The sequence below is a fragment of the Anneissia japonica genome, unplaced genomic scaffold, assembly GCF_011630105.1.
Source record: "Anneissia japonica isolate Jap-2015-1 unplaced genomic scaffold, ASM1163010v1 scaffold287834_len5846547_cov211, whole genome shotgun sequence".
Taxonomy (NCBI): Eukaryota; Metazoa; Echinodermata; class Crinoidea; order Comatulida; family Comatulidae; genus Anneissia; species Anneissia japonica.
The window spans coordinates 31,757-43,967 of NW_022704992.1; the positions used below are offsets into that span (position 1 = coordinate 31,757).

The following is a 12,211-nucleotide window of genomic DNA, read 5'->3' on the forward strand; positions in this document are numbered from 1 at the left end:
TAAAAAAACTATTTTTGGCAGCGAAGGGACGCTACCAATAAACAATCAACGAACTACCGAGTTTCTGGGTTGATTTGCAAGGTACTACAACTATTTTTTACTTTGGGGTTAATTGGTAAAAATCGCACACAAATCATACGACGTCACTGACAACGCCGGGGACGGCAGCTCGATTTTGAGATTAATTTTCCGAATTAAGTTATACTAAATAACTTCTAATGACGAACTATTGTCTTCAGTTGTTTTTGTTGGTCATTCAACTGTCATTTTATTCATTTTTTTCGGTGAATACCATTCTCAATAATCTATAAAACACCCACATAACAACGTCACGTTAGATCGATCGGTGGGGACGCCGTGGTGACGCCGGATGGGTCAATTTTCGTCGGAAGGTATCAAGATGATAAACAGTTTCATTGGAATAAATTCTTGCTTATTTAAACCACATGCTTACCTCAGATTATACTGACACTGGTTTCAAATCACGGTCAAGTAGTTAAAAATCACCTTATTTTGCAAATTAGCGCCCCTCAACTGATCATCAAGCCCCCTTCCAATTCACCTTCGCGCCCCAACCCATCAGCCTCCCATTTCAAGACATCTAGATACGCCACTGATTTACATGGCCAGATGAATGAAAATACTCAATCGATGTGCCACCAAATCGTAACCAACCTTCTCCATGCTCTCACGATGTCATCGGGGCGACGCAACTGCCAAAAAACTATTTTTGGCAGCGAAGGGACGCTACCAATAAACAATCAACAAACTACCAAGTTTCTGGGTTGATTTGCAAGGTACTAGGCCTACATGGCTCAACTATTTTTTACTTAGGGGCTAATTGGTAAAAATCGCACACAAATCGAACGACGTCACAACGCCGGGGACGGCAACTCGATTTTGAGATTAATTTTCTGAATAAAATTATACTAAATAACTTCTAATGACGAACTATTGTCTTCAGTTGTCTTTGTTGGTCATTCAACTGTCATTTTATCTATTTCTTCGGTGATATCATTCTCAATAATCTATAAAAACACCCACATAACAACGTCACGTTAGATCGATCGGTGGGGACGCCGTGGTGACAACAACGGATGGGTCAATTTTCGTCGGAAGGTGTCAAGATGATAAACAGTTTCATTGAAATAAATTCTTGCTTATGTTAACCACATGCTTACCTAAGATTATACTGACACTGGTTTCAAATTAAATAACTGACAACTTTGGTTTGTATCATACGGTATCTGTGTTGACTTCGTCGCCGAATTGATAATTATAAGACAACGTTGTAAATACAAGTGCATGATATGCTTTCTTCGTTTTTTTTATTACAGTATATTTTTTCCTCTGCAATTTTAGGCGATTGTATAACCGCAATCATTTATGTACAGTATACATTTTTATATAACTGTAACTATAATTAAACCAGACATGTTTCGATTGGTCAAATGTCATCATTAGTGAACAGTGTTAAAAATATATTATCATCATTTTCCTTTTTGAAGAGAAAAAAAAATGTCATCAACATAATGTTTATAATATAGAACGCAAGGACCACTGTAAGTGTTTACATTTATGATTTTCAACCTTGAGAACCACTACTGTACAGGTAGACACTGATTTTTGTGTTATTTTTTTTTGCTTTTTGGTTAAGGTTATCCCGTCGGGTTTTAACGATTGCTTAATTTTTTCTGCTTATGTATGTATTTCTCGTGTCCTTTAACGTTTTCTGAAGACAAAATAAATTAAGAGATATTTACAATCATTAACTAATAAACTCTTGTCAGAGTAATTATTACCTGTATAACTATTTTAATCTGTTTAATAAGTGCATGTTATCAATAACGTTGCTTTCTTTATATTTAGAGGTCAATATATATAGAGTTACTGGATTGCTTGAAATGAAAACTTTTTTTTTTCAAAATTGTGTTCATTTCATTAGGCACGAGCGCCAATGATATGCCAATCACTGAACTTAATCACTATCCTATAATATTTTCAACCCCACTTAGTGGAACTAATTTGCCGTCATGGGGGTGCGTCCCCAACCCCATCCACCATTCCACGCCCATGTCCAGGGGCAGATCCAGAATTTGTCAAACAGGGGTGGGGGTGCACAACAGTTTCAGAATAGATTGAATAAGTGAGTAACACTCTAACACATAACACTGATATGTATTGAAAAACAGTGGGGCACGTGCCTCCCCTCCCCTGCTGGATCCGCTACTGATATTGTCCGAATAGGCTAATCCTGTCTGGTGTTAAAACCCTCTACCTTCTTGGCAAAGGCTTTATACGGAAGCCCGTTAGTGTCAAAATAAATAATATTATCTGGCGGCCGCCACTTAACTGATTTGAAATTTTTATTCACTGTTGACACTAACGGGGCTTTCGTAGCTTTAAGTGTAGCAAGTATTGTAAGTGGAAATTAGAGTGCGCTCTCTTATATTTTCCAATCAGGTGGTTTGATAGCTGACCGCTGAGGGCGCACTGCCAGACAGCAACACACAACAAATCTCATTTTTCGATGAGTGTGTCGTGTGCGATCGATGTCAACAGAAATCTGTGAAACGCTAGTTAAAGCCCTTTTTGAACAACCTATACTGTAATTGACTTGTTGATGTTAACCAAGTGAGTATCCTGTATGTATATACTTTTTGATTACTGTGAATTACGTTTATTAGTTTTGGAGGTGATATTTATTATTTTATAGATAATAAGTTCAGCGATCTTCTCTGCTGTGTGTTTGATGGATAGGCCACACACACACACACACACACATACACACGTCGTCGTGCGTGTGGTGTGTACGGAGCGGTGTAGGGCCTGTGGCAGTGATAGCGTTAGCTAGCCTATTGTTGTGCCTAGCCCAGTTCTATGGGTATTTTGTGGCATGTATTCTGAAATGCATGCCACTGGTGTCAGTATCATCAATAGTTAATACATCTGTACCAGGTTGTTCTATTTTTGCTTCCATTCACTCTCTCTGCTGTCTGTGCTGGTCTACGTCTACGATCTAAATTTTGATGTTTGTCATTTTTGGGTGATGGTGACGTAATGCCATTTACCATACCTTTAGCAAATTGAAGTAGAAATACGGTACCGTATCTCTACCCACGGCGTAATAATTGAGCGAAGAGTCTAATCAAAGCCTGGGCCTACGACAAAAGTTTGGTCCTGAGGATTCAGGCATTGCTTGAAAGCTATAGATAAATGACATGACTTGCTGAGTGGAACCCTTGCGACTATTTATCAATGACAGTATTATAAGAAAAATACTGTACTCTTTGCCTAGCTAATCATGTGCTAATCCAATACATCGTTCGCTAGTTACACCGCTCACACTGGGCGATCTGCAATACCAATGCCGGTCTTGAAAGATGACGGCACACACATTTCGGCACTTCATTGGGTGATATTGACGTAATGCCATTTACCTTATCTTTAAAAGTAGAAATACGGTACCATATCTCTAGCCACAGCATAATTAATAATAAGAGAGTTGACATACTACTTTATTACTACTCAGTCTTTGGTTTAATCTATTTACATGACAAAACTTGCACTAAAAAACTGAATATACTTCAGTAAACTGTAATAAGAGGATTCATATAGGCCTACTAGTGCTCACTTTATATACCGTAGTACTGTTTCAAATGGGCCTGCATCAAAGTTGGTTGGAAAATTTGACACCAATAACCATGTGATTGGGGAAACATTCTCTCGATCAATGGATTCTGGATGAACAATATTTACGATTGGGGGAAGTATTCGTAAAATTGGGTAAATGTACGGTTGCATGTTTATGCAAAGAGTATGAATATTATTTTGGTCGGATTTAAAATGTATAATTTCAATTATATTTAGTATTGTAACCTAGGCTTCTTGGACTAAAACTTGGGATGAGACTTTGGGGCTTGAGAACATCAGACTTGGTATGAACATGGAGGAATTAGTTTACAGTTTGACTGATATGCCGGACTGCCGCCAAGCGAAGAATCATAAACAAGGCCTAGGCCTTGCTTAGATATATAGTTGTATTTACTCTTCAGGGCCTGTTTGAGTCAGCTTCGCTGTAAGAGCCCCCTCGTGAAATGTTGTTGAAAAAATAAATTAAATAGATTCTTCGATAAGCGATTCAAGCAAGGCCTATGCCAAGAATTTGGTACAGGATTCAGTCCTTGTTTGATATGGCTATATATATATAGATAAATGACATGACTCTTACTGAGTGGAACCATACAGTACGCCTATTTATCGATAACAGTAAGTACAGTAAAATTGTACTTTTTCATTTGATGTTTACCTAGTACTACATTGTTCGCGTTTCACCCCGTTCATTGTCGTAAGTGATCTGCAATGCTAGTCTTGAAAGATGACATCACGCACATTCTGGCACTTCATTGGGTGATGGTGACGTAATGCCATTTGCCGTACCTTTAGCAAATGGAAGTAGAAATATGGTTCCTTATCTCCAGCCACGCCGACAAAATTTACATGGTATAGATCAACAAACAACAACAAAAGTTATAGTATTTCCCATACTTGACTTTGTGGAAATAATGTAGTGCCAGCAGAAAGTCACCTGAGCAGATTACCGTCAGGAACATCGCATAGGTATAGGATGCCTAACCAGATGTCCCTTAACTCTAAGGGCCCGTTCGAGCGAAAAAATATCCGTGCGATTTTCCAGTTAATTCACCGGTACACACTTTCTAAAACCGCTCGGACACGCGCCTAATTACCTTACCATCTGGATTATCCGCGACAATTTTGACCACCAAATTGCTGGGTAGAATCAACCTTAATTGCTTTGCCAAATGGTTCGTCCACAGCAAGGGGACCGACAGCAAGTACCCGCTGTCGTCACGCTCTTCTTCGCCTCCTCATGTTCACGGCGAAATCAAAGTTGGATTGGACAGTAAATCCTGTCTCTTATACACATCAGATGTGTATAAGAGACAGATGTACAGTAGGCAATGACTTTTAAATGAATTAACAATCATATACAGCTCTGATGTATTGTTAAAAATGTTTTAGGTACAAATGACGATACTGAAGATGACGTATTCGTTATCGTTTTCGTAAGGTTGTGAAATTTCCTTTTCGCTCGAACGGGCCCTAAGTGACATCACAGCGAACCAGCGTGAGCGAAACCAAGCAGACGTAAAAATTTTTTATTCATGTGAAGCTTTGGGTTGAGGATCTCATGCTAACACAATAGTGGTTAGGTTCGCTTTTAAGATCTTGTTCGACCAATCAGTGGATTGTGTTGTACCATCTCTTCGTGACAATAATAAAAAAACAAAGAATAAAGGATAAAGGATTAATTATCATTACAGATGTTCCTAATTATTATATATTTATATATTTCTATTTTTGTGTTATTATAATTATATGGAGCGAGCCATTGTAGAGGTGTGCGTCATTTCTGTCAGTGATGTATTTTTTTAGTGAGAAGTTTATTTAATAAAAAATGAAATAAAAAAACTTTTTTAGGTGGCTTTACTACTGTGAATTCAGTACTATAGGTCTAATAACTGCAGTCTATGTAACTAATTGAATGATATTATTTTACCTGTAGTGTAAATAGCACATTACCACCATTGTTGAAAATCACCATGAACATAGTAATCGGGCAAATTGCGTATTCATGGCCTAGGCTTGGTTCAAATTTTGTAATACAGTACAGTTCGCCCTCCAATTCCAGACCACCCTTGATCTCCAATTAGAGGACTAGCTTTGTGTTAAAAGATTGGAGATAATTATTTCCAAGGGTCTTTGGAAAGTGGTCTCGAATTAGAGGGGTCTCGAATTGGAGGGAGGGTGCACCTTACTTTGGTTTTCCTTCAGCTTTCTTTCAATCCTTTGTTATACCTTAAGGACACAACCAATTGGAAGACCAATTTAGTTAAAAGACTAAAATGAGCCTCATTGATAAATAAAACATTATTCAGAGGGACAAAACTATTCAACAGGGTGTCAAACACTGACTGCTATCTAGATTCGAAGCTTTTTTGGTGGTGATTTAGGTTGCTAGTAAGCTCTTAGGTGTACAGAAAAAGAATTTTTGGCTATTTTCAAGATGGTTTGTGTTTAACATATTAACAAATGAAATAACACATATTTATATAGCACAAAGAATTAACATCATGAATAAATTTGTTGATGTTGGGGACCTTTCCTGTGCAACAGAGGTCCCTCCTCTTCTTAATCTTATCAATGATGTGGCCATTGTCTGCTACTACAGGTAGCAGGTAGGAAGTTTTCTTGACGGTTTAATAGCCAATTTAAATTTTTTGCATAATTAACAACTTCCATAGATTTTTTATTTAATTGTTAGTCTTCTTGCTATCTTTAATCTTATCAAGTATTATATTTATTTTTAATTCTTGGATTAAAATTTGATATCACTTTATTACCATTTATCAGGCAAAACAAACAACATATCTCATAAAGTGAGCCGATTATTTTGATGTCTGATACAGAACATTTATATGATATCTATTTACCTGTTTAACATGTGTAAAATTGATTCAAAGGATCTTTCCATATCTTTGGGACTACCTGTATGTTTAGAAACTGTTAAAATGACAGGGACAGATATGCACAATAATTTGCCCATTAGGTTGTATGTGCAGTGAAGCATGACCTCATTCCGACAAGAGTATGCATTACGCCTCCCTTGAACATGTGGCCACCATCGTGTCTCAGGACGTTTACAGCCATTTGAAAGCAAAACATGTTGATTTTGGTCTGTAATCCTCTCATTCATGCAGTTGGTTTAGGCTGTTGTTCATTTAATATGCAAGATTTCTTTATACTGTAAAACATTTTGGCTACCGTACCTAAATTTGAAGTTACCAAATTTGCATTAATTATTTTCTGATTTAAAAAGAATGGGATAAAAAACAACTCCAGTATTTAAATTGAATAGATTTCATGTTTTTGGTATAGCATTTATTACCAGTAGTTATTAAATTCTGTTTTAGAGAATCTCATAAAGGCTTTATTGTTTCCGTTTTGCCAGAAAAATATTTTTTGCTGTAAAATAGAATAGAATAAAGAGATCAAAATTGGCCCCATTTAGATTATTGTGTTATTCTGTAAAGTTGACATCTGAAAAAATAAAACATTTATAATACTTTCTTTGGGGTTAACATGACATATTGTTGTCAAAGTGGTTTCAACAATTAAGCTTGACAGACTCACAAAAGCCAACTGACAAAATACCACCAACTATAATCCATAGATTCTGATTATTGCCAAAATATGTTTAAAGGAGCATTTCCATTTGTCCACATATGGTTATAATATATGTATTATAAGACAGCCCTGCATTTATTTATTTTTAGCCTTTTAGAAATATAAACATCCATAGGTGTGTCCATCCTAATTGGTTGTTGCATGTTGACCGATTGTACACAACAGTGTGTACTGAATTGCTTTCTACTTTTGCATGACGCTTGAAGCTGAAGGTACAGTACTGTATATCACGAGAAATACCTGTGGTATATATAATACCACAGGAATGTATTATGTTTAGTGTGAGGACAACTAAATTTGCACAATATGATTGGTGAGTTACAGATTTATTCTTTTTTATGAAAGTACTTTTGTGTCAACAGCTTTATTGAAAAAGACCATTTCAATGTCATGTTGAACTGTCCGATTACTGACATTTACAGTGTTTATTCTCCAAAAGAGAAAGGGAATTTTAGACTAAATATACTGTATTTAGTATTAATATTACTGTATGTATTAACTGTTGAAGATATCAGTGGTGCCAATGAATGAGTTAAAGGATTAATAAAAATATTTACTTATTTATTAAAGATTATATTACATGTTATTGATATTCAAATGTTCTAGGTGTACACTATTACAAAAATGTATTAATTTGTAAGGTCAGTCGGTCAGTAGCAGTTTGCCCTGTTGGCAGGTCTGCGGCTCCTGTTTCCGCCATTATCGCTATCCTCTGCCATCCGGATTTTCTCCACATGTGAATGTCTGTCCTTACAGAAGGTAAACAAGTAATAATCTGGCCGTAAAATAATTTATTAAATTCTTTATTTCTGAGAATTGGCACTAACAACTGCACAACCGAGTTACGTATTTAATGAAGAAATGTTAAAAATGAAATTTACAATAGAATTTAATAAAACTGTAGTATATCGAATTCCCACGCAATGCAAATTTCCTATGTTATAAAAGTTCATTGCTGTAGTGTGAATGTGCTTGGATTGGTGTCATTGCAGCTACAGTATTGAACTCCCTAGTCCAAGAATGCTGTCACTGTCAGTAATAATAATCAAGGTTGTTTGATGTTACTGATATTTTGTTTGAATATACACATGCAGTATAAAAATGTAATTTGGAATTTTCAAAACATGTGATTTAGAATAATAATCAATTGAAAACCAGAAACCAGTTGTTAATTTTCTCACCCTTGGTTTTCGTAATAACCTAATAATATTGATTATTATTAATATTACTGTAGAAGGTGTGATCCTAATGTCAAAGTATTGGAAATGGAATTTATAATCTGATTGATTGGTACGATATGATATGATTCATTGGGTTCACTTTCAGATCAGTGGTACCCATCAGGTTGATGGTGCACCCATGAATTCGTAACATTTGTCATAGAATTAGTAATTCAAAATTTACTTTTAGATATATATTTAACTTATGACATTTCATCTTTAGAATGGTGGCATACACACACATCAATTTATTGTAACATAACAAGACTTAGAAAAAAAATAAGAAAGCCCTAATAAAAAACATACATGCTGTCAAGAAAAGCCTTCATCAGTGAATCGGATTTTGCCCCAAAATATAATCTTATACATCATTTAATTATCAATTACACAAAAAGCATAACATCCGGCAATTACCGTAGCTTATCAGTGGCTTTGTTTTTCTAATGTAATGACATTACAATGTTTGCATGTAATTCAGATTCAAAGAACACACACATTAACGAATAGTATGTGTGCATTGTATGTGAACACTGACAGATGGTTATGTGTGCATGCTTCCTACGTTCATGCAGTTTCGTCACCTAGCAACCAGTTCATTGACGATGTTTGTTGTCAACTTCTACCATAATGAAAAAATTGCCCTTTGTTATTGATCAAGATAACCTAAGAAACCCCATTATCCTGTTCTTTATTATGTTGGTTCTACAGCTGAAGTACAGTAGATAATATCAAATTACTCAATTGAAGACTTAATGTTATATTTGTTATGAAGGCAAAAGTTTGATTTAAAAATCATGATGTCAAAACAATCTAGACGTTTCCTTATGCTTCTCAATTATAATTTTAAACTACTTGTAATGTGAGATCTACAATGTACTATGTTAAGCAACACATTCAATTCAATTTTATTTGACCTCAACTGGCAGAGTCAGTGCTAAATTGCATGAGAATACATTCAAATATAAATAATACCAGAAATATTAAAAACCTGTAAAAAAATCATAAGATTGTAAATATGATGCTGAACATGGTCTAGTGGAGGGTAGGGTAAAGTGGGATGAGGAGGAGGGATTTGGATGGTTTTCATTAGCAATTCATTTTAGGTATTGTCCATTAGTTGTACAGTATTCGCAATCGATTTAATGTGATACTTCACTGTGCATGCAAATACAATTTGTAAGTCATGATGTTAAACAGTCTGGGGCCTTCATCAAACCTGTTACTAGTTACACAGTAGCAGTATCTTATTACACAATAATTTGAAATGAATTATTATATTACAATACTATCCTAAGATTCTGTCTGATCTGCAAGCTGTAATGGACCATATTAATACTATTATTATAATACTGTACTTATTGTATATTAATGCAATACAATATACAGTACTACTGTTGGGTTTTGTGCAGCTTAATTTAATGTTTCATAAGCATTGTGAACATAAACTACTGTAGTATGATCCTTGGGAGTTACATTAATTTAACACAATGTGAATGTAATACGGCCAGATTTATGTTGTCTTTGAATGTGTATCTTCAAACACACAGTAGGTTACACTATAGCTTCTCAAATGATTTGTATCAAATTCCAGAAATTGAAATAATGTTTGTGATGCTGTGTAGCAGTCAAACACATAGAGACTCTGTAGTATACTATTATTTACTAGTAATATTAACATTAATGACAATAAAATAGAATAAATACTGTAATTATCAAAAAATGCAAGAAAGAAACTATAAGTAGATAGATTGCATTAAAAATATTAAATGTGGAACTTGCTCTTCTTTTCTTTCAGATAATGCTTCATTTTTTATCAAATACTTTTAAAATGTGACTGAATGATTCGATTAAGTATTACTCCTCTCAACAAGATCTCATGTTGAGATGTTTAATGGAACTATGACAGAGCACTCAGCCACGGAATTAACTTCCGAGATTGCAAAGGCTGCGGAGGAGGCATTGATCCCTCTGCAAGATGATCTAGCAGACTGGTTATCCAGGGTTTTAGGTGAGTAATGATATGGTACTTATTGTAGCAAAATGACACAAGTGTTATGCAACAATTAATAATTAAAAATATAGTAATAATATTATGTAGGTCTTGTACATATACCGCAGAATCCCAAGCCTTCATGCGTTTTAATTCATTACCTTTCATTACGTCAACTGAAAGTACTTTTTAAATATGCCATCTTTTTGAACAATTTGACAGTTGGTTTCTACTGAGTTTTATAATCTCTGATTAGTAAATGATGACGATTATTATTATATGATTATCTTTTCAAGTGTGATGTGATGTTTGTTTGCTTTTTTATATGGGACTTCAGTAGATATATGAAATGAAAAAAGGACAGAAGTTTTTATTTTATGAAAAAAAATTATTAGATTATAAAGAGTTTAGAAAATTTTCCATCTTGGATTATGAATGCCTACTAAGTTGAATAAATGCACTAAAAAATGTGTTATTTTTATATCATTGTTGATCAGCTCTAAGACTATATCTATAATATCTATGTACAGTAGTGCTTTCCCTCTCTTTACTTTGACCAATAGCTTTGTTGATTTTTACTCTAGGACATTTCAACAAAATTTACAATGTATAATGATTTGAAGATTTGCTATAATCCTCTCATATACCTGCAGATTTTCGTAATTGTTAGCTAAAGCGTGCTGTAACAGAATGTGTACCGTAATGATAAAATGTTAATAGTGTCAGCGAAGGCCTACATTATTATCGGAGGTGAATGGTCCAAGCTTAGACTGTCACAGTTTTTAGGACTTTGTCTCATATGTCTGCCGCTGCTATTTGCTAATTAAAATACGTATTTTTGAAAGAATTGTGATATCAAAACAAATCACTTGTTACTGTAATTGAATTATCATCACAAAGAGTCAACTAATGATGATCTAGAGTTCATCTTCTATAGGAGGTGGGTAGTTGGTGGTAATTGTTGTGATGGTTGTAATTGTGATGGTGGTAGCGTAGGGGTGTTGGCTTTGATGATTTGAGGGGTGATTCTAATGCTGATAGGCAATATACAATATCAAACACTCCTGTACATCAAATCCAACTGTAGGATTGAGGATCCAGGGTGTTTGAATAGAAAAAAAAAATGAGATGTGAGATTAAAATGCAAATGATGTATATGACTTGATTTGTTACCAGATATCATTTAATTGTAAAACATAAACTTCATAGAATGTTGTCAGTGTAATTAATTATATATTTCCTAATATGTACTAAACACTAAATAGATTACTAGTGTAAGTAATGTGATGCATAATTTAAGTTTCCATAATGTTACATCCCTAGAGACACTAATTGAAATTCTACATGAAGACACATACAATACTGCAAATTTCCTATACAGTGTAGTACTTAGATAAATTACAAGGAAAATATTTGCTTGAAATACACTGTAATGATTGCATCTGTGAACTATTGCAATGTAATTTTGTTATAGCATCACTCTTTTGATGAAGTTGCAGACGCCTGAAGCAGCAATCTACCTTAGCTCTGGTATTTCAACAACAATTCATAAATTAATGTTTTATTTCAACTGCACTAGTTACTGATGTATAAAGCACATAAATAACATTAGATTACAGTATGTTCGTTTTATAACTCCAGATGAAGAACAAAGCTTTATAAATACATGTTTCATCTTTGGAGGTTAAGGTGTGAAGCATGTTAGGTCTTTTAGGTTAACAATTAGTATCTA

At 34.6% G+C, this 12,211-nt stretch overlaps 1 protein-coding gene across 2 annotated transcripts in view; it reads left to right on the top strand.

The window, feature by feature from the left end:
* Positions 1 to 2,503: 2,503 nt before the first annotated feature.
* Positions 2,504 to 12,211, top strand: part of LOC117104921 (growth arrest-specific protein 2-like) — a 34,973-nt gene continuing 25,265 nt past the window's right edge. Inside the window, exons 1-2 of one of the 2 annotated variants that reach the window (XM_033245856.1) lie at positions 2,504 to 2,634; positions 10,285 to 10,497. In XM_033245856.1, the coding sequence (XP_033101747.1) occupies positions 10,374 to 10,497 (124 nt within the window). In that variant the 5' untranslated portion in view covers positions 2,504 to 2,634; positions 10,285 to 10,373. Of the gene's footprint in view, positions 2,646 to 10,284; positions 10,498 to 12,211 lie in introns of both variants that reach the window. The other variant, XM_033245858.1, reaches the window with a different exon arrangement.